At 39.7% G+C, this 24,120-nt stretch overlaps 1 protein-coding gene across 1 annotated transcript in view; it reads left to right on the top strand.

Moving 5' to 3' along the window:
• Positions 1–23,495, top strand: part of LOC119737882 (gamma-aminobutyric acid type B receptor subunit 2-like) — a 30,983-nt gene extending 7,488 nt beyond the window's left edge. The window contains exons 2-17 of the mRNA XM_038212518.1: positions 5,748–5,888; positions 6,986–7,153; positions 7,960–8,067; positions 8,634–8,699; positions 9,819–10,016; positions 10,713–10,937; positions 11,661–11,724; positions 13,285–13,368; positions 13,885–14,035; positions 15,975–16,107; positions 17,280–17,393; positions 19,610–19,732; positions 20,582–20,759; positions 21,026–21,189; positions 21,327–21,482; positions 22,131–23,495. Of these exons, the coding sequence (XP_038068446.1) occupies positions 5,748–5,888; positions 6,986–7,153; positions 7,960–8,067; positions 8,634–8,699; positions 9,819–10,016; positions 10,713–10,937; positions 11,661–11,724; positions 13,285–13,368; positions 13,885–14,035; positions 15,975–16,107; positions 17,280–17,393; positions 19,610–19,732; positions 20,582–20,759; positions 21,026–21,189; positions 21,327–21,482; positions 22,131–22,199 (2,142 nt within the window). The 3' untranslated portion in view covers positions 22,200–23,495. The remainder of the gene's footprint in view (positions 1–5,747; positions 5,889–6,985; positions 7,154–7,959; positions 8,068–8,633; positions 8,700–9,818; positions 10,017–10,712; positions 10,938–11,660; positions 11,725–13,284; positions 13,369–13,884; positions 14,036–15,974; positions 16,108–17,279; positions 17,394–19,609; positions 19,733–20,581; positions 20,760–21,025; positions 21,190–21,326; positions 21,483–22,130) is intronic.
• Positions 23,496–24,120: the final 625 nt, after the last annotated feature.

Here is a 24,120-nt window from a genome sequence, read left to right as displayed (position 1 = left end):
CATGTATTACATACCGATATCGGGTGATTGGGTTTCAATGATTCTTATCTAGTTAAAATCACAAATAGGCCTATCATACATCTCGTTAAAATCACCTAACCGCTACATTAAGTCAAAACTGTAATGTTGTTACAGCGGGGTAATCATCACAAAGTTGATAACAATAACTTGGTGTGCGGGTTGACTGTGTCAAAAAAAGCAAACAATCTGCTCGGCGGACCAAAATAAACCTCTGGCACTGCAGACTGTGAATACTCAAAAAGAAACAGCCGAGACTGTATAGAGGCATTAAAATAACACCGTCAAAGTATAGAAACTACTTGATCCTACCTCAGGCCTTCCACTGCATTGCAAACAGGCATCCGTTTTGTTTTATTTTGCCCCAACTATGGTATCGGTCCCAACTAAAGCTCTGAAAGGATCGAGTCGAAAGATGCACTCTATATTTTCCTTGACATTGCACGCAAGGGATGTTTTTGTATCGCGTCGGCCTTTATTGGCTTCCCGTTGACGTCTTGCGTCTTTAATGTGGAGGAAAAAACATCATTAAGTCTGGCTTCGGACAGCAGAATCTGCCTCCCCGTTTGCGAGATGAAAGAAACCCGGCTCTTTTGAAGTTTTCGTCTCTGCCATGAATTGACTAGATCAATAATACATATCGGAACGATTGAGCATTCATGGACCTTCCACTTTTCAATAAATGACTAGAACATGACTGCGGGTTACAATGCATTTGAAGCACAGTGGTCGAGCCAAGAGTGGTCATGTTTTCCAGTTTTCGTTCGGTGCGCAGATGGCCCAGAAGGGACAAGGTTGACTTTGTTTTCTGTCAAACAGCTTAATCATGTGATTCGGGAGGATTTGTGCGATCAAAACAATAAGTGTTTTGAATGAATTCGATTGATGACTCCCAGAAGAGTCTGCGATGTGTGTAGGCCTATATGCTCTAGCCGCCGTGTTCTATATTTCACTTGATGTGGTGGCCCCGGAGGAACCCCGAAATTGTGAAATTTAATGTCAAATTTGACGTCAATATTTAAGTCCTTCATGTCCCTTAAGGGCCATCATTTGCACAAAATGGCCGTTGGTCGAAACAAAATTCATTCTGTTCCTCTCCAAGCGTAATAATTTTTGGAGGGAGCGCAGGCGGTTTTTTTTTCTTTTGTAAGAACACGATATAAAATAGAATATAGGCCTATGTCTGACTGCGGTACACGCATAACTGGTTCATTTCAAAAAGCTCCTTCGTATGAGTTTGTCGTTGATAAAGGGAAGTCTCCAGGAAAATTGATTTTAATTTTTGTGCACGAAAATAGTCTCGAAGTTGGTCAAAACAACAACTTTACCTTTTATAGTATCCTTAAGTGTGATACAATTTTACGCCCGTGCTCTACTTGAGGTTCAATTCTCTGACTGATTAGTTTTTGTAAGTTCATAATTTGGGGAAAATATCGAATTATTTCACCCACTACCTCTATGCAACGGCACGGTAGTTCAACCCTGCCGAGTGTTGTTTTACAAGTAATGAAAATGTGTCACAAGGGAATGCAATAGTTTTGCAAATGAACGCAATAATATTTCGAATAAACACTTAAATCAGTAAATTTGCATCATTTCTTCTGTGATTGCTTAATAGCAATTTTCCAGCTACATATCAAATCAAACATGCAAACTACAAATCAATGTTTCGTTTTTATTCGGATAAAATAAAATGCTACGCCGTGGAAAGCACGGGCAATCGGATTTCTTTAGGTTAAATAATACAATTGCGTTGCCAGGTTCATATAGGAATTTCAATAGCCGTTTTAGACAACAATTTCGGGCGAAATAGGATTAGACAGACACTGCCTTTTAATTGGCTGCTAATATAAGTTGACAAATTTGCCCGGAAGACCAAAAGAGTAAAAAGAGCCAAGGGAACGGCAGCTATATAGCTTGGGTTGAGTCTATCTCTTAGTGAGCGTGTTTTGTTCTCTGTGGTCCTACTCTGCCTACCGCACCTTTTAAATCTTTGAATAACTTTCAGCACCTTTGTTCAAATCAAAAGAATTTAACAAATTAGGTCCTTGGGTAGATTGTTAACTTTCTTTCTCATACTAATGGCTCTCTTGGGGGCATTCTACTGCTTCTCATATATGAAAAAGGTCTTGAAAAATCGAGAATCCACTCCCTGCCCGAACAAAGTAAGGTTTCCGCAGAATAAGACCCCATTTTTTTCTGGTGTTCAGCTACATTCGTGCATTTGGGAATTTCGCACAGTGGCCTTCAGCTCAGGCGCATTGAGTTTTGGTCGCTACGTTCGTTGCTTTTTCTGAAATAATTAATCTCTTAGGGTTTTTATTTTACAGCACAAAGGGTCCATAGCCATGTATCCTGTTTCTAAAGTCTCCACGTATAGGCCTACACATTTTTTTTTTTAAATTTGGCCTAATGGGTCCCAGAGGGCCATGCTCCTTGTTCTGAAGCAAAAGACTGCAAGAGCCAAGGGCACTATGTGCATTGGGGTTTTATCATCTATTCCTTAATTACAGGCTAGAAGTTTCCGGGGAATCACGATTGTACCGTCTAGTGGGGATGGCGCCGGGGCCTGAGATATTGATTGGTCCCATGTATTACCTTAATATCACTCATCCACAGTCTTGTGCTAATGTGCTTACATGTGAAAAAGTTCGTAGAGCTTTTTTCGACATGTATAAATTTCATGGATTTCATCTTTGTGTATCTTACACATGATTCCAGAGGAGTTTGATTTGAGAGAAGGAAAGAAGGATTCCTGAAGACTTAACTGTCCATATTTGGTTGCAAAAACCCTGATCCCTGGCCAAATGATATACCAGAAGACATTTGGTGTAAACTCCGATTCCGATGACGATTAACCTCTCACAGTGCGGATCTCTACCCTATCTAAGCCGTGCAATTATAGACCCCCCTCGCTATATGCGGCGCTCACCGAGGACAAGTTTTGTCATCTAAATTCATCAATAAAACCCTTCGGGCCATTAAGGGCCATAAAACCTGCCTGGAAACACCCAGGCTGGTCTGGGACTAGTACTTCGTATAATGTTACGCTTCGCTTTCCTTGGATATACATGTAGTACATACGATATGCATCGACCATGCAGTCACAACTTTGATGCAACAAAACGCTTTAAAAATCACTATATACATCCTGCAAAATTTACCGGCTTAAAAGAACTCCCACCACAATCTGAGGCATCTCATGCGTCACGAAATTGAGAATGAGAAGTTACTAGAAGTATCATTTTGGCACAAAGTTGGCGTAAAATGGCGAAAGTTTATACGTACTGCTACCGTAGGTGGCTTCCACGCGTAGTTTCCGTACTTTCCCGCGCATCATGGATGAACGCACGAAGTGATGACGTCATACGCAAAATCGATACGGATCCGTGATACGGATGCGATTTTTAAACTTGCTGAAACTCTGTATTATCACACCATGGTCCTCGAAGGAGCACGTATACGATGATCTAAAACGTAATATACTCCTACAGTCTGAACATATGGGCATTTTGCATGGACGGTACAAATTTAGTGGATGAGCATCCTTCTTAAAAAAAGAAGAAGTATATTTAGGAAAAGTTTGCCTTTAGTGTTTTTTTTCCGATTCAAGGAGCAACAATACTTTAAATCTCAAGCAAATTTAAATGTTGAAAAATCTGCTCAGTAGATTATACTTTTTTAGAAAAAATGTGAAAATGCATCTGCATTTTTCGCGACGCGAATCAAATGTTTCCATCGTAAGACAGTAATAATGGAAATTCCTCTCTTCTCGACAATGACAGTACACTACTTATAAGCAACGACTTCACAGGATGCTTAATCCGAGAATATTTCATGATATTTTGACAGTTTTATTTTCGAATGTTTGAAAATGGTGTCCATTACCTGTACATTGGTGCGAAAACGTGCACAGGCATGCCATGACGTCATCAAGTCATTAACCCTAAAGGGGCCGGGTTATTTTGACCATCTCTCAGCCGGGGGGGGGGGGCGGATTCCGCCCCCCCTAAGATCTCGGCCATCGAGTGACGAAACATTTTGAAACTCGGCACATGCATAGAGCAACTCTTCCTAAACATACCCAAGAAATTTCATGACTATAGGTCAAAGGGTTTTGGAATTATGGCTAATTAATTATTCATATGTACGAATGGCAATTCTGCTCTGTGTACACGACGTATATGCGAAAATTCAGTTTTCACGGCGCGTAGCGCCGGAAATTTTTTCGCTACGCGGCAACCCGTGGTCAGATTTTTATGTTTTTGGTATCAAAAGATGCGCAAAGCTCGAGGCTAAAAAGTCATAACAGCTCGGGTCGCGAAATTATTTTTTTTAGAGGCTATCACGGAAAATGTTGGGGGGGGGGGCGGATTCCGCCCCCTCCCGGCCCCTTTAGGGTTAAGGCATGGCACGAAACGTTTGTGGTGCGGGGACATCTGGATAAAATAATATAGTTCCATATTCCGCGTCGGGATTTATTTTGCAGTTCCTTTACTAGTCTCGGTCCAAGACGTTTCTATCTGATATCTGTTAGGAGATTTTTATTTGAGAGCTGTGCATTTTGGTATTTTCATCGACAGAGTACGCAGTTTATTGATCGCCTTTTGCTGATCAACTTTTTCGTAGTGCACGTCAGCTTGGAATCGAATAGAAATACGATGGAATCGATTCTCATCACGGCTAGGAATCGAGCAAAACAAAGCATTAAGAATCGAATACGGTGGAGGATCGATTTAAACTGGGAAAAGATAAAACTCTGATCAACCTTCGTGTAGTGCAAGTCAGCCCGGAATCAAATAGAAATATGACGACATCGATTCTCATCAGAGCTAGGAATTGAGTAAAACAAACCACTAAGTATCGAATACAGTGGAGGATCGAATTAAACTGGGAAAAGATAAAACAACGAAGTTCTTTGAACCGAGACAATTCCTTGGCTCGTCACTGTAACATGGTGATGTTATCTGTCGATTCATCGCTAATTTTACTTGATAACCATCAAGGGAGTTCAACAAACTCGTCTCCTTCCACGCCCCCCCCCCCAAAGAAAACACGCATGTTGTTGCAGGCAATAAAATCAACTACTGACAGTAATCCGCGCGTGCAGACCTTCTATTACACCGAGTCAATGACATCCGCTGAACGATAATTCCTTGATTGTCGAGATTTTCCCCACCAGCTGTGAGCGCTGTACTTAACCATTTCAATATCCATGAATTAACTCAAGCTTTCCCATCCAATCGCTATTTTTAAATTGAAGATTAACAAAATATATTTTTCCAAAATATTTTTTTTGAAAATGTCAACCGAAGAGCATTGTTTTATTATATGCTGAGGTGTAGAAGCTAATTTCAAGGTGATTTTTTTTCTCTGGTACAATGTACCTTGGTATATCTTTCCATTAAAAGCTATATTATTTTTAAGGGCGCTTTGGTGTCATTTGTCAATTTGTTATTAATAGTAACATTCAAAGACAAAAGCGACTTTCTATGGTTTTATTAATAAAAGAGTGGGTTTGAAATAGTGCCCGCATGGTTTGTTTGAAAGAGAGGTTAAAACGTCTTGAAAGAGAGGTTTACCTTGCAAATTGGTTTTACGTACTTGCAAAGTCCGTCACCTGGATTTCTACGCAATAGCTAAGGTACCTTCGTAGTACAAGGCCCTGTACAACCTCGTTTTGTTGCAATATTTCAATTATTCTAAATTTGCCTGTGTTTTCATTGTAGGCAGCCGACCCTGAGGAGGCTCTGAGGCTCCTGTATACATTGGTGAATGAAGGACCTCCCGTGGTCATCGCGAGCGGACCTCATCACTTAAGTGAGGCGACAATAGTCAACCAGGTGGCGGCGAGGTACAACATTGTCCAGGTGAGTGAGTCCTGTACACACAATCGGAACCTCGCATTCGCAATTGAACCTCTTTAATGGTGTAAAGTCACCTAAGTTCATCAGGTATTCGGGGAGGTTCTAACGTAATACAATGGTGTACATCGAGATATTACATTATCGCGTATTCACAGACAATCCTCATCATTCGTATAAAGCTACAGCTGTATGAGGAGGTATCTGTGAGGTTCAGTCATGATAATCATATACTGTATACATAATACGGAACCACGGTGTTCGTGTCTGTGCACCAGTGGCGCACCAAGAATTTATCCTTTCGAAAAAGAATTTTTCGTCAGGACGTGCCAAAGTCGTAAACGGGGGTGGGGTTGGGGAAGGGGGGGGGGGGGGAGGTGTCTGGAACTCATTTGAAGCGAGGAGGCGATGTTAGTGGTAATATGTATTGCAAATAGCCGCGTTTCTCCCTTTATCCTCAACCTTTTTTCATTCCATTAGTGAAGTTGCCAACTGGAATGATACATTCGTCGCATGGAATGCTGAGTCTACTGAAGCGGTCAAAGCGGCGGCGGGGGAGGCCCCCCCCCCCTCCCCCGCCGCCGCTTTGACCGCTTCAGTAGACTCAGCATTCCCCCCGAGCGCTTTGGGTGTCGGCAAACGCAATCTGTTCGCGCACAAACCGGTAGATTTGAGGGAAACGGGAGGTACATGTGGTCGGACTAACACTCTTATACGGAGAAGTTCATTTGTAACACAACCCCGCTTTTAGGAAAATTCTCAACTGATGCTTACAAGCCCTTTTTCCAGGCAAAGAAGCCCCATGCCATAGGCGGAGGTTTAGTAGAATGTAATTAAGTTGTATTTTACTCTGCGATAAATGAATTCAATCAACACAGTATAATGAGCTTTCGTGACATGGAATCATTGGAATGTTCTGTTGCACGGTGGTATCAACCATTGTCCATCATCCCCTTCTCATATCACCGTTGAGGGGGTACGTGTGCATGGAGTCTATTCTCCAACAGTCTCTTTGGGCGGAGCCGGCTCTTTGGGCGAGCTCCCCCGCGTAGCGGACGAGGCGAAGCGTCCTCTGAACAAACTTTGATTTTTTTTATTGACAGATGGGCCTGGCGACACATGAGTCCCTGTTAGACAGATCCTTGTATCCCTACACTGTCCAGGCGTTTCCCTCGAATGATGCTAAACTGTTAGCGGGAGCAGCCTTCTTCAAGCGGATGGGATGGAGACGCGTCGCCTTCATCTTCGAGGAGAGTATCGTCTTCCAGAATGTAAGATCAAAACTGTCTCCCCTGTCATCCTGTTATTAGTAATAGATATCCAGAATATTGCATTAACTATACTTCATGCTTTTTTTTCTTGAATTGAATGTGGTTGGCCAATTCCATTATTTTTTTGTAAGGATCCCAATTCTGGGCAGTGTTGCCTCTGTGTGCGTGATCATGCACCTGGACAGAACACAAATGAAATTGAAGCTAGAAACCAGTACTTATAGGATCTAAATTACTAAGATTTAATTAGATTTGAAAGATTGAGTTACAATTCAAAAACAACTACCAAAATATTCTCTGTAAGGATAGTGGTACACAGGTACACATGACAGGTTCTTTGATCCCTTTAAATCTGTAGGTATAAACTAATTCTATAATTATTATACAACGCCCAGTTCGAAACTTACATGAAACACATTACACCTCATTAAACTATACTCATTGGTCCACTTTTAACAGCGATCAAAAAGTAATTACTGAAATATGAGATCTACGGGGGTATAATGTAAAAATTATAAAATTATTGGGGCAAAAAGTCACCAGTGGATAAATACACGCTGCACTTAGTCGGGGTCACATTCAAATTACTAATTGTAGTAGGGCACATCACTTACCCTACATACAAAAAGCACCTGAAATTTGTATGTGAATTCATATTTTCTTGTTTTAAAATTTCCCATCTCTATTATTTTGCATTGGAATACTGATCACACTGTGACCCAGACTACTGTGACACCGAAAGACGATCGAAGGACAATCCCTGAAAGGCTTAATAAGGATTTGCATGATTGTCGTTGACTTTGCAGCATATGAGGGACTTTCGAGAGATCTTAGAAGCTAGAGATATCCAGATAGTCGCATCAGAGAGAGTCAAAGATATCGCCAACTTGCATCTTCACCTACAAAGTCTCAAGGTTCGATCAGAATAAGAAGAATGGAATCAAAAGAAAATAAGATGTTTTTCTCATGCATGATTGTTCCGTCTTAAAAGGCACATTGCTGTTCATGCATCTTAAGTTGTTCGTTTACAATGAAAACGCCACTCAAAATCCAAAGACGAATGTTCAAAACTTAACCTGTCAAAGTTTCAGCTCAGTGGATAGAGTACACTTTTGGAGAAAACCGTGTAAAGCCATGCACAGCCATTTGATCACGAAACACAATTTCATTATTATGACTTTATTTAAAAATCAGCCGATTGACTATAATGTACTTGGAAATCACCCACATTTCTTGATTTCCTCTAAAATGACAGCAAGCCAGAGTAATATCACTGGGTGTTTAGTACCAGTACGATCCTTAATTCAAGTAAAGTTTTTGATGATAATTCAGGTTACTTTTGGGGTAAATGTAAATGATCCTATAATCCTTTAACACGTTTTCAATGAATCGAATCAGAGTGTTTTTAAAATATTGATATTGATAGCACCTTGACAATCTAGAGCCTAACAGTTGTCCACTTGATTCCTCACTCAATTAGCGCCAAGATGCACGCATCATATACCTTGGATTCTACAAGGCGACTACACTGCGGTTATTTTGTCAGGTAACGCAAGGAGATTTGAATTGGGTTAACAAATAATAGGAATGTCTATAGGTTTCAAATTTTTGATCCCGTTCATTTCCAAATTTGTCCCTTTTGGAATGCGGCGTTTTTCTCGGAGACAACCATAAAAGTTAGATCATTAAAGCTATGCACATTTAATTTCTCAAAAACTACTTAACATGAGTATATCATCTTGATGGAGCATATTATTTATACTCTTGTCTATAATCAGTGAAGATGCCATGGAAATCCGTTCATGCAAACCAGAGATCTAACAGAAGGCTATGGGTTTTTCACCCATTCCAATGGGATTTACACAAGTTAGTGATATCAGTGCATCAGATTGTCATGGGCCCTTTCACTCTCAACATGTGAATTAAGTTAACTATGTAAATCCCATCCCATTGGGAATTGGTGAAAAACCCATAGCATTTTATAATCTGTTAGATCTCTGGCTTGCAAGAATGGATTTCCATGGTATTTTTACTGAATGTAGGCATACACAAGAATATAATTAATACCCTCCATCAAGATGAAATACTCATGTTAAGTAGTTTTTGAGAAATTAAAGGATATTTCCTTGTACAACTTTTTTGGCACCCTGTATTAATGATAGTCGACTATACATATACATATACGTATATCTTTTGGGGAAACAGACTCTGTTTCATGGGTACTCCTATATCTCGGAACGTAACAATTTTACGAATGTTGTTTACTTGTTTTGACATTCAAACGAAAGGATGCAATTGAAGCCGAAAACAACAAATTCACAATCCTTCCCATGGCAAAGAGGCTTCTGTATTTATTCTACACTCATAAGACGAAGTGAATTTATTTTTATGTTTTGATCTTTTGCACTCTTGTAGCCATTGTTTTTAGTTACAATCAATATTCTCTATAGGTATGCGTACGTTTTTGTGCATTATTGATTACTGAAAAGAAAACTCCTGAAAATCAAATGAACATTGTAACACGATATTAAAGCAAAGGTGCATGCATAACTTTGAATTCCTAAAGTTTTTGAAAACTATTTTTAACGCGATCAAAGCTTTGGAAACAATTGGAAACAACTGAAAACAAGATATAACACATTTTCCCCCTTGTTTTGGCATGCAGGCTTATCTTGCCGAAATGACCGGTGCTAAGTACGTGTGGATTGCGCCGTACTGGGCGGGCACCGTGTGGTGGTCTAACGTCTCGCCGTCTAGTATCGCTCCCTGCTCGGCGGAACAGTTCGTCGACGCGGTGGATACGACCTTCCATTTCACGGGGACCGTTCAGGGCGATTTATCTGTCCTGAATTACAACGGAGTGGTGATTACCTCAGAGATGTCTTTGTACCCGTAGAAGATATACCATTCGTTTCATTTATGCACCTTTTGGCAATATTGGGTCCTGAAGCTCACCTTCAAAGGATAAACATTGATTGATCTCAGTGTGCCAAGTGCACTTGTATGGGCTTCTTGTCGTCTTATTTCAAATAAATCTTCAAAATATTTTGCGTCAAAACATTCCTTATTGGCTCAGTACAATCAAACCAAGGGAATAGTGCTCCTTCGCTTTTCTCAACAAATTCTTTTTATATTAGCTGTCACAAAAGTAGAAGACGGTGAATTTTGTCCAAGGATTATGATATCGCTAATTTCCATTTGGAAGTATCTTTTTAATTACGATGGTATGGTTAGGAAGAGAAATGGGAATGGTGAAAAAAGCCATAGGTAATACTGTACAGAATATAACTGTATTAAATGCATAAAGTTTCATTTGCTTTGCATGGATTTTGTTCAGATCCAATAACATCACTCAAATGAAAAATGTTCAAAACCTAACCTGTTGAAGTTTCAGCTCAGTGGATAGGCCTATCTTTCCGAGAAAACGGTGAAAACAGTGCACAACCTTTTGATCACGAAACGCGATTTCGTTAATATCCAATGATCAGCCAATAAACCAAGCACCAGTATAATATGAACCACAATTCAAGGCATTGTACCTGTCCCCGATGTGTTTTAGAAACCTTTGCCAGAGCACTACGACTACTTCAACAGCCTGCCGGTCAGCTTCATAGCCTTTACGTACGATAATGCCATAGCCACAGCGCTAGCCCTGAATTCATCTATAGCCGACCTGCAACGTCTTCAACCTCCTCGAAAACTTGAAGATTTCACGTACTCCGACGAAGAAATGGCAAGGGTTATTTTGAATCACGCGCAAAACATCGACTTCATCGGACTACAGGTATGGTTATTATAGTTAAAAAGACAATTAATAAAAATTAATCATTGTTTTCATTTGATGGATGCGTAGATCAACCATCTCGTTGTTTGGTATACAATTTTTGTCATTGGAATCTGGCAATACCCACATAGAGCGGCATTTCCTGGTCTGCATTATGTTTCAGGATTTTTTTCTCCTGGAAATCAGCAAAGGCAGGCTTTTTACGTGTAAAATGGAAATCTAGGGAAAACTAGGGCAACAGTAGACTAATATTATAAAGACAACATGTGAATCCTGAATTTTAGATCATTCCTGTGGCATCCCCACCTCTAAAAAGTCTCCGTCTTAAACTGAAAATAAAATAAACGCTTGATGCAAGTTGGGCTGTTCTTCGGTCAAAACTAAACGCAGGTTATTAAAGGTATTGTTTTCGCAATCGTTCGTGCTAATCGGACAAAGAACAGCACATTTACCATTATTGACGCATACACATTGAACCCAGCTCGAAGAACATAAGGTATGTGGTTATGAAAAGAACCGGTTGGTTGTGAAACTCGACGTTCCGATCAGTATGCTCTGATCGTCTTTGAGATTGTTCCACATGATATTACCGCAAACCCTCATTATAGTTTACATTACCACCAAGCAAAAAAAAACACCAAAGTTTCAAATCTTGTATAAAGGTGAACATGAAGAGTTCAGAGATTTTGGTATAACTGGAATTGGTATTAATGTTCTGGACAGGGACGAGTTCTGCTTGAGGATGGTCAACAGACCTGGGCAAAGGTTGATGTAGCACAGGCGCAAGGTAAGGTTGCAGAAACACATGCACTTTTACGAGGAGCCTTGTGGTTTCTTTCCCCTTCTATTCACCTTGTGGTTAGTTAACCTAAAATGACAAAGACAACCCATGCAAACTCATTATTTAAAAAGTGCTGTCATGGCATATGGAAAACACTCAAATTTGGACTGAGTTTAAGTTTACTTGAAGAAACATGTTTCCTATTTAAAGATGACTTCACCTTGCTGAGAGTGTATTTCTGATTTAAATTTTTTGGTTTTTGGTCTGGCTTGGTTTATTCTGTTCAATTTTGATTTGATTTTCTCGGCCTCAATTCATCTGATTTCAAGGCGAAGCTGAGCAAGTAGTTCTTGCTGTACTTTAAAAGAAGACAATTCAATTTGATGTCCGACCAATTTGATATCCATGGTTTAAACGAAATGAAAAAGAAATGAAACAACGACTTTAAAGAGAACAATATGCAATTTAAAAGTCGAGTAATGACATTGAAATTATTTTTTGTTTGGCTATCGGATGATAAATTTTAAGATCGATTATTGAATTTGATATTAAATTAAAACGTCAAGGTATGGAAGTACATGATCAATATATCTGAAAGCAGGGGGATATTTGATACGAGCCCGGAGGCCATCAGGTCCGGAAAGTATATCCATGGTACACAGTACATGAGAAACAACTGAAGGGTCGAGCCAATATACAGGAATTGCTACAGAGTTAGATGATGGCTCTTTACGATATAAAACGATCACTTGCATGTACGCCACGGACGTTACGTATCTCAAGATGGGTGGAATCTGGCACAAAAATGTATTTGTGCCGAAAGGGGGTGCATACCTATGTTCCCCATCCCTAACCCTAACCCGAACCCTAACCATCTAACCATCTAACCCTAACCCTAACCGTATTAGGGCCTACCCTAACCCTAAGGATTTTGGAGAACATAGGTATTGGGGAGCATCGGGTAGACCCCCGGAAGGAACTTGCCATGATAATCTACCGTTTAATATGCTGTCGTGACGCTGAACATCTCGGCCATTTTCCAAACATCGACATTTGTTTTCAGCTTCGCGTTATCCGGGGCCCTGGAAATGTATATTTTATGTATATTTTGGGCCAGCAGGTGTCAGCTCATACAGAGGCCTAAAATCAATCAGCGGAGACCAAAGCCGAAACGAAGCCGAGGTTTGGATATACTGGGCGTATTTAACCATTCTACTGTTCCCTGTCATTCGTTGAGATTTTAATACCTGCTGAAAACAGCTACTTCTGAACGGAAGCTTGAGTATCATAGAAAACGTTGAATCTTTTCAAATTTAATGACGAGTTTCCGTAGAGGAGCTACAACCGAATCCAGAGAAATATTAACATCGTGACAAATCAATGCTAATTTCACATCTGAAACCCACTTATAATATTTGGCTTGAAATATGTTCATGGAATTGTTGTCGCATAGATTACACGTAAGTCTCTTGCAGACTCTATACATTTTTAAAAATAAAATTACGATAAATGCTATATCCGTTTTCACGAGTACATTGTTTCGTCTCTACTTCGCGTTGCTTCCAGGCACGGAGATGAATGCAGTTATGATTTATCACACAAAAGAAGAATTACTGCAGAATTCAGGAGTTTCTGACATCAAATGGAAAGGTAAAAGTATACTTTATCTCAGTATTGATATATTATGACCCATTCGAAAGTTCTTGTTGTTAACAGTATGTGGACCAAATAAACTGTATTACGAGATTGCAGTTCGTACCGTTTTGAAATTACTCCATTTTGGTAAACTAGAAAATGTATTCACATTGTAATGTCTATGGAGTAGCTCATCTCAACAAACTCACAAACAACAAAATAAGCCATTGACATTTTATTGAATATGCTTCATTCTGCTAGCACTCTATTGTCTTTCATTGGGACGGTAAATTAATTGCGATGGAATAATCGGAAGACAACCGACAACCAACAAGCAAAAAGACAAAAAAAAATAATACTAAAGAACCCCAGCTTGACGGTCAGGAAGACAAAACACACAAACATACAACAGTTTTCTCAACAAGCCGACAATCCTCTCATTTTCAGCAATATACAAAACAAAAACGTTTCAAAACAAAACACAGCTGCGTTAAACGCATTTGTATCTTTAAATTCAATATCACATTACAGGCGATCACATTCCAGTGGATGGCGTTACAACCAGACCTGTCATCCTTGAAGTATCCTCTCTTTTCCGCGTTATTCTCTACTCCCTGGCCTCTGTCGGTGCAGTCATAGCGCTGGCGTTCCTCATCATCAACATCGGATTTAAGAACAAGAGGTAGGCCTAATCAAGAAAACGATTCCTCATATCTCAATACCTGAGGCCCTTCGGGCCAAACGTCGGGTCGCTTTACCTTCACCTCTGCCAATGTAAAAGGAAAACTAAACAAGTTTTGTGGGGAACAACGTGCAAACAATATTCTTGGAACAGGACTCACAGACAGGAAGCCTCAAATGTGTCCAAAGGCAGAAGTAATCCAATCAAGAATCAGGGACCTTAAAAATAGCTCTTCTACGTTTAAAATGTGACTGTCTAGAAAATAAACCAGAAATAAATTTCCTCGAGCAATATTCAGCTCATATCCCTTTGCATAAAATAGCCATTTTTATTTAGTGACCTCAGTTCATAACAGTTCATAACATTCATGTTGTCAGTTAATTCAATTCTGTAACGGTGAATTCTTAACGGTTCTACCCATACGTTTTCCCGTTGAAAAAACCCCAAAAACACTACACTTCTGACATGACTGTCATGGAAAAGGACTTCAACTTGGTTGAAATTATAGCCCATGGCTTCAACCAAACTAGGAAATTTGATGCACAGCGGTCAGTGGAGTCTCTTACCCCCTAAACTATTTTTGTTTACAATACCGTTGTCAAAGCCCACAGAGATTTTCCCGCCCATTATTGAGAAACAAATTCCATGGTGTAATTGATCTTCGTTGTTACCTCTAAGCCTTGTTTTTCAGAATAATTGACATGACAGTTTGGACATTTGATAATGTCTCTCAAGTTGAACTCCCCCTTGTAGATGAAAGGACGTATCTAATTGCTGTTGCAAGGCTAAGATACGTTAAGCGTCAGTCATCTCAAATTGCCAATTCTTCGAACAGTTTGTACAGAATTTCACTCAGTCCTACTAGTACTATACTGATGCAATTTGACACTATTGATAGGAGTGGATCGTAAAAACATAAATAAAATTGTGTTTCGAGAAGTTACGGATTAATGACCAAAAATATGCTGAAATTGCCATAAGATTGAATTCGACGTGAGCTGGAACCATTTGGCAGAAAGGGGAAATATATGTACAAGCATGGCATTTGGCACACAGTCAGAGTATGTCATGAAAAGATATTTGGCTATAGAGCCATCGTAGATTTTTCCTTTGAAAAAATATAGGATTTGTCCTATATAATAATAAGCAATTTTCACAATTTTCAAAATGGTTGCCATTAGTTGTTATTCAACTTATATTTTTTTCAAAGGACAAATCTGCGATGACCCTAAAGCCAAATATCTTTCTCATGACATACTCTAACTGTGCCAAATGCCATTCTTGTATCATCAAAGGCACAATCCCATCACCTATCTGCCGTATTTTAGTGGCGACAAAACATTGTTAGCGCACAACATGAACAACGTACAATATTAGCGAGCTTTATGTTCACTCCCGGCAGAATCCATCGTCGTTGAGTACAAAGTTAAAAGTAACTTGATGCTTTTTAAATCCACCGTAACTGCTTTAAAAACTTTTTCGGGGTTGCTACCGTATGACGTCAAGATTAACATCTGTTGTGGTTCATTACAACTATTAAAAGGGTGTGATCCTACGTCGTATATCCCTGATTTTAATTCTTACTCTCTAGGCCATGGGAATGTTACGCCCATAGTTTATTTGGTATTGAAATTGTATTTTTTTTCAAGTATGATGAATCAGAATCTCTAATGTCAGGGTAGCTTTTCTCACAAGCTGCATCTCTTTGGAATTCCTTGCCTGGTGCTTGTTTCCCTCCAACCTATGATCTGCCCTGTTTCAAGAGTAATGTTAATTCCTACCTTTAGATTTCCTGAGTATTTACTCTTCTATTATTTTTCTTGTGGCCCTGAACATTGAGTGGCTTTTAGCCTTCTTCAGGGTAAATATGCATAAAAAGAGAAAAGTCTTTCGCCAGGCCGGTATTACAAATGTGTCTTTTTGAATATTCATGTTTCAGGGCCATCAAGATGTCGAGTCCTCCCCTGGGTAACCTGACTGTGGTTGGTTGTCTGCTTCTCTATGCCTCCGTCTTCTCTACAGGTTGGGACAAGAAAGACCTGTCTGATACGGCTATCATCGTCAAGTGTCACGTGAGTAACAGTCAGTGTCACGTGAGAATCAGTCAGTGTCACGTGAGTATCAGTTAGTGTCACGTGAGTATCAGTGTATCTGCCGAGAAAGAATGACGCCGTTAGCTGGTGCATGTCTATGGTAGTAGATACAAACATGGTACTAAATCTAGTGACTCAAAAGATAAAACAAAAATAGACCTTATGCTTTGCAAGTTGTCTCAGAGACTATTCTTTGTTATTTTAATTTAGTAACAATGAATACACAAAAAGGTTTACCCTTGCCAATCCCATCGAAACAAAACATTGCCCTCTGGTGCGCCGACGTCCTTTCCTTCCAACCATCCTAGAGCCGTATATGGCGGATTATGCATCAGTGCACATGTATAATTCGTACACAATAGTTGCACGCTGCACTGTACACATAATGAACGGCCGTTTTAGTTCAACAGTCTGAGGTTGTCGCAACTCTCTCTTTCTATGTTATACGGCTCTGAACCACCTTATCCAGAGCGCCACCAACGTCTAATTTCTTTGAGCTCCCATTGCAATGGTTTTTGTCCCACGATGACCCCGGGCAGATTTTTTTTCGCATGCTAGTAAAGTCATATACCTTAATACGCATGCGTGGAGCATTATGAAGTGAGTGAATTTTCTTTCTTAAATTGTGTTTAATCAAGTCCTATACTCATCGATGACAGAAATGCCCAAGTGCATATGAACAGTACAAACATTAGTCCTTTAAAATTACCCACAAAAACAGTTGTGAAGAAATATTGGCCACTTCTACTGTCCAAACAGGCTGTTTAACATGATAAACAAGTAAAAAGTGGAACCTACTCCAAGGAAATGGAGAAAAATTTGATATAATAATTGTACACAAAGCTATAGAGACACTACTGTTCTGCCTTGAATGACATCACGCTTTGGCTCATGAATATAGAAATTTTCATTAGCATAATAACTAAATGTTAAAATTTCTCCCTTTTACTGCTACAAAGGAGGCGAAATGTCATAGTAACATGGCAAGAAAGCTGTTTTAAATGTACTTAAGTCATAACAATCCTATTGAATGTTTTCTTTAACATGCGTGTACTTGTACATCACTGAGGACCTTACGCATACATTGTATTAAGCACACGGTCATAACTGATTTTCATTGTCTTCATTATGATTCCTTTCCTTTTTTTCAGCTTGAGAGGATTTTGATCTCCCTCGGGTTGTCCTTTGCGTTCGGTTCTGTCTTCATGAAGACGTATCGGATACATGCCATCTTCACTATAGCAGTCAAGAAATTCAAACGGATTGTAAGTGGACACGCATTAAATTGTCTCAAAGTTTTCCAGTCCGTTTCGACGTCATATCACTTACATATATCTTTCTAACTGATTCGACTTTTCAACCTACTACTTAACGCGTGGTATTTTTAGGTATAGCATGCACGATAAATACGTTGCCATCTGTTTTGGAGTTTATTTTAATGGTAAAACCTCCTTCATTTTTCCATGGCTTTCAAAAGTTTGTCCGGTATGAAAAGATTTTGAAAAAAAAATTGTTCACGTAGCATCCTGGTACAAATTGCACATTTTGCGTTATAACCTGTGTTTAAACGACTTGATCGACAATAGACCAAGACACTGAGACCCTCGCGATCCCTGTGATGCTTTGATCAATCAAAGTCGTGATTGAGGTCCGACATACGCGTGCACTTACAGGTGACGTACGCGTCTGGAACATGCCTTTGATCGGTCCATTTATGAACCTATACACTCGCATGAAATTGTGATTTCATCCTTAATTTGGAATCAAAGGATACCCTGTCTTGAATATACTTCATTTTGGATTAAGGGCATAACTTGGCTTCAGTCCCGGCCCAGCAATAGACATGAAGAGGTATATAATTTGTTTGATGACGTAAGTTATAACCACTTACCGATCGTGTGTCAGTATCAATAATGTACGGACTCCTGGGACTCCGAGTCCAATCGTCAAGGCGCAGTGAGCAAAGTGGTGTGAAAACTTCTCCCACGCTGGTGCGGTGAACGTCGGCCTACAGCCGAGTGTGTGCAATCTCTTCACACGTGGTTCCTAGAATTTCACGGATAGTTCGACGAAATAGTATAAAATCCTCGGCGAGCACAAGCCACAAAACTCACAGGATAACAGTCAATATTTATAAAGACGACGTAGTCTCGTGGAATAACTGGAGGAAACTAAAGAAATCACTCAACAATCACAACGTGTCATTCGTTTCCGAAGACCGATTGCAAAGTGTGTAGAATCCTGTAAAAGCCAAAGCTCTTTGCAATGTACACTGCATGTAGAAATCGTCTGGCATCCAGACTCCAAATGTCCTGCGGTGAGTACTTGGTGCGCATGCGTACAAGTTCCAAATAAGAATGCGCGGTATTTGTAAGGAATGTACAAATGTAATAAAGTTGCTACGGACCGATCCATTAAAGCCCCGGCCCTCCCACTTCGCACTTGGGTAGCAACACGTGCGCATAGTGTGAGTAGGCCCGTTGGTCTAATAAGCCATTTGCGAGTTAAATTTGAATAAAATCTGGAACGCTGACTTAATACAATGCTTTGCACGTTTTAACCTAGCATTCTCCCGACCAAAGAGACTGTTACTATATCACGTGATTCGGGGCAAGCCTTATGCTAGCAACCCCCAGCTCCGGCATGGTCTGGTGTCTTTGTGCCATTCTCACCCATTGTGAACGATGTATTGGTGCTGAGCGTCTCTTACGTAACTATGCAAGAGCTTGCCCCGAATCTTGTGATTAGCAACAGTGTCTTTGGTCTGGAGAATTCAAAGTTAAAATGTGCCAAGCATTCTGAGCAAGTCATTGTACCAGACGTTTTTCAAATGTAAATCGCAAATGGCTTATTGTTGGGCCATTAGATGGCGCACTATGCAATGCTATGCACTATCCATCATCGATCACTAGCGTCTTGGGCCAAGACTACTCCAATGCCACCCTTATGTGCGTTCGATTAGCCATCAAGTGATACCCGTGCTTGCCCCAGCATCAGCCACTCTGCCCCAGGTGGTAAGCGAATTTCTGGTGGCTGCCCGTGACCTTATTTTTTTTTCTCTAGAATGTCTGTTCGATATGGCTCATTTCGTGGCTACTCCGTGTATACACGGGGAAGCTAATCGAACGCACCCATTGCATCATATGGATGTGCACATACATTTTATGCACGGATGTCGGTCATTGATTTTAATCACTGCTATAATTGGTATAAACACATTTGGGCAGGGCTGAATGAATTGGTGCATTTATCATGGGTTCATCGTGTCAATGATGTGCATCAAACAGTAGGCCTAAAACGCATAAGAACGTCACACCTGTAAGAAAAATTAACAATTTGAGTAAGGTGCTAAAACAACCCGACGTGAATAAACGATGATGTTAACAGTTTAATGACAACTTGAAGACTTATGATCATGGTCTATTGCCCAAGTTGTTTCCTCCAACTTTCTAACTTTTTAAACCTTACATGATCAACACAGGACCTGCCAGATTGGAAGCTCATCGGCGGTGTACTCTTTGCTGTCATGGTGGATTGTGTCATATTTTTGCTGTGGATTGTTCTGGACACGTCGACTGTTGAAACCTACACCCTTGAGCCACGGGTAGGTTGTTTTGAATTTTAGGTTCTGCAGACATAACCGGCGACCTCCATTATCATTAATGAGGTGTGCCTCAGATGCGTGCAGGCAAGTTAGATGGCGCATTGCGATCCCTTTCGAGAGCCCCAGTCGCAGGGACACACCGAGTGCGCCGCGTATGGTGCCGACTCGCACGAGTAAATACTCTGCCTAACTCTGTCTCTGTCACTATTGACAGGTACTAGTACGGTGCACTGTACAGGGAACACAATCGACTTAATTTGAACAAATGAACTATCTTCTTCGTGCCTATGGTTTACATTGCAGCAGTCATTTTTGTTTTTGATACAGTAATGGGCCGTATTCACGAGTCGGCCATATTGGATTGAGGGTGAGCTATAATCTTGCTTTAAGGAACTTGTGTAGAGAAATGAAAGCAAATTAATTACTAATTAATTCCATTCTGCTTCAATGAATAATTTCAAACTTGTAATTAAACGTTCCCTAATGTTTATAGCCAGATTAAAAAAAAAGACAGCTGCATTATGCCTGCATAAAATTCTGGCGTCATCTCATTCAACAGTTAACAATTAATGAAATACGTTCAGGGAACTCGACAAAAATGACCAACTCGTGAATAAGGCCCATTGAAGTCTTTTCAATCTTCAATTCTCTTTGGAGCTACATGAGAAAATTTAAGATGTGCCAATGTCACTTGCCTCTTCTCTTGTCAAGTGAAATACAGTTCGGATAATTTTCTTGCTGCCATTAATGTAGTTGCGCTCTCAGCGTAAAAAACACACCATGAACATAAACATATTTATGCTTAGGAAATTATGATAAGTATATGATGTGTTTCTCCTCTTTTTTTAGCTGAACATGACAGAGCCAGAGAAGGAGATTTATGATGTCCCAATCATAAGGTATTGCGGCAGTGAGCATGCTCAGTACTTCACCATCGCCCTCTACGGCGTGAAGGGAGTTCTCTTGACATTTGGCCTTTTTTTGGCCTGGGAGACAAGAAACATCGCCGTCTCTCAACTCAATGACAGTAAGTGGGTCTTCGTTTTATAATGGTCATTACCTCACAGTGACCACATTAGGATGGCATATAAATACATTGTAAATGAATTATTTCAGACTGATTTTAAGTTCGATTTGATTCGTACTTCGTTTTTATTCGTACTTCGTTGATAGGCCCAGAGGACAGTTTTCTGATTCATTGACTAGTTCGGTTAGGAAGCTGATAACCTGGTTTAACATTTCCAGCCAACAAGCCTTTGTGCTGTTGATTTTTAACTCATGTCTGCTCTACAGGTAAATACATTGCAGCGTCAGTGTACATCGTCGCCTTGACCATAGCCCTAGTTGTCCCAACAATGACTATCCTCGGCGATGACGTCAATATGACGTTTCTGGTTCCCGGAGTTGCCATAGTGATCGTCAACACTGCAGTGCTGTGCTTGAATTTCATCCCCAAGGTATTCTTCGATACTTTCACGAAAGTCTCTCTAAAAAAAAAGAAAATGAACTTTTCAAAAAGATGTTACGGTTTATTGTGTATATCATAATGATGTTAGTGTCGATGTTAAATTGCCGATTTGTGATCTTCTGATAGGTGTTTGTCCTCCTGACCGTAGAAGATAAGAACATCAATTTGAGCATGATGACGTCGATGGGATATGGCGGCTCCTCTGCGACCAATTCAAGCAGATTATCGCACAAGAAAGATGGCGGCAGTAGGTTGGAAGGATTACGCTCAAAATATGAACAGGTATACCAAAAACAACGAAGTATAGTCTTCTAGTTATCAGTAAATCAGGTCTCCAGACCAATGGAGTGTGGTTTGCAAAATGGTACTTTGATCGCCTTCAACCTCGGTGAGCCAGGTTCGAATCTCACCCAGGCTGTCAGGCGGATTGTGGTATTTAATCTCTGCTTGGTTCCGTGGGTTTGTCTATAGAATACTATTCATGCTTTACACTGTCTAACATGTCTGAAAACACTGCTTATGTGCTTTTGAGGAACCCTTGTTCAATTCAAGTGGCAGTCTTTTCAAATGAACTTGGACATTTCATTGCTATTGGTCCTTCATATTAGTACTGAATTAATTATAATTTCATTCATGATTAACTATAATAGTAACACATCTTTTAAAAGACAGCACTATCTACTGGCGTACCATTTCATTTTTTTGGTTGGGGGGGGGGGGGTGTATACAAGTTCGTGAAAACGGCACTCGCACATCCGTGATGAAACGAACACAGGGTTTTTTTTCACCGGCCTCTTGGCCTCCGCAAATTCAAAAAGTGGGTGGGGGGGGGGGGGCAAACGATATGATATCCCCCTGTTTGTGGGCGAGATTAAAACCGCTCCATCATCCCGATGACTCGTAATGTTCAATGTCATTTGTCTTTAACAGCGAAAGGCAAAGTTGGAGTGTTTGTGCAAAGAACTACAGCTCGTGTGCAACAGGACCAAAACAAACTGAAGACGAGACTGTGGAATCCAAGGAGATGCATTGAGGGCTAGTTTATACGGCTGGCTCAAAAAAGAAGAGAGTATTGAATTTGTAAACTAAACGTGTTCACTTACCGCACATTTCATGGTATAACTTTCGTGTAAAAAATGTGTGTCGCACTCAAAAACCACAATTCCTTCACGTATTTTATGGTTACAAGCCACTTTTCCCTTGTCCCCCTACACGATTACACAATTGGATATAAATGTATAATAGATCCCAATTTCAATTGTACGTGTTCATGTGCATTTCCAGCTAATTCAAAGTTATTTTTTGTTGACAACATGCTTGTGTTTTGAATTGTTTGTAATGTAATTCGACCGAAGGCGACATTCTACTACTAATAAGCATAAGGATTAGGCCTACGGCTACCTAAAAAGTCTTGCGAAAAATGAACCCGTCAGATGTCACAGTAAAACTGCCGAGTGGTGGCGCTTTTGATAAATGAAAGCAAGGATAGCAAAGGGAAGTTGCTAAATAGTTAGCGTACTTTCCATGCATCATTGCAATAAAATACAGGTGAGCAATCGGCAGGTTTTTCTATACAAGTTTTGTTTTTAATCCACAATAAGGAAAATAGTTTTTGTTATCGTACTATATTAAAAGCAAAGGTGTGTTCAAAACCAAATTTCTTTTCCAAGAAAATACATACTATATTATATACAATGTAAGAATTGTTTTTGTCACAAACCTTCGAGTTCTTTTTCTTGAAGACGAGAAATTATACGATTTTATTAAACGAAATTTACGCTTTAAATGGCTCAGTTTGCACAGTGCTCAACAATTTATGTACAATGAGGTACAACTACACTTAAATCACTTATACTTGTAATTATGCACTCTAGAGGGGGTGCGATGACGTCATTGTGACGTCAATCACTTGACGCACCCTATTTCGTGGAAATTAGACCAGTCATAAATACTAATTTATTAAAATTTGCGATAATGTTTAAAAGTTTATCTGTTAGTGAATTGTCTGAAGTATTCCTTAATAATTTATGATGCCACCATATTACATGTACTGGCTTTTCAAGATACTAGGTTGTACGTCCAGATTCGTCCAATTCAAGAACTTATAGATATTGTTACTGAAGAAAAACAAATCGAACAAACAAACACCACAACAAACAAACAAACATCCCAACAAATATTCATAAGTACCTGCCATAATTGCAAATTGTATGTAATTATACCAAATCTAGCTGAACTGGATAATGTTGGCTGAAAATCATCTGGGTAATAAAATGTTTTCGATATTGTACATGCTATTGTTGTGCTTATTTTTTGTTTGTTTTTAATTAAAATAACGGCCGGGAAACCACATAAAATATTTACAAGGTGCAGTACAGATTTATTCTTTAATCCACTTCGCGATATTTTCATGTATAAGTATACCCCTGAAAAAAATGTTATGTTCAAACGGTCTCACTACCAACTGCAAATTAAATGAGTGAAATGAATGAAAATTCAAAATCGTTCCCGTCACCGCTATTTTTTTCCGGTTCTTATAAGGCATCATGAAATGGTCCATTTCTTATCTAAATATTCAAGATGGTTTTTTTTTTTTACAAATTGCAAATTCCCAGGTTTCTGGGAAAAAAATCAACATACATCGAGGTCAGTGAGTTACTTTTGAACAGAAATTTAATGTAAGTGCTTATGGGAAGAAAATTGGGGCTGCTTGGCTGGGGATTGTTTGGATACAAATTCTCTAAAAACACCTAATTTTCATAATTCTTAAAATATTAAAGTTTAAACTAGAGATTCGTGTTTGTTGATTTACCAACGCAGAGTGATCGGGAATACAACTATTTTATGAGACATTGTCCAGTTAAGTTGTGATTTTTTTGTGAAAAAGATCACTAAATTTTCCTTAACAACTATTTGTTTT

Source organism: Patiria miniata, unplaced genomic scaffold (genome assembly GCF_015706575.1).
Source record: "Patiria miniata isolate m_02_andy unplaced genomic scaffold, ASM1570657v1 HiC_scaffold_3, whole genome shotgun sequence".
NCBI lineage: Eukaryota > Metazoa > Echinodermata > Asteroidea > Valvatida > Asterinidae > Patiria > Patiria miniata.
Note: the sequence above shows the minus strand (reverse complement) of the source record. Positions and strands in the feature narration are given on the sequence as shown.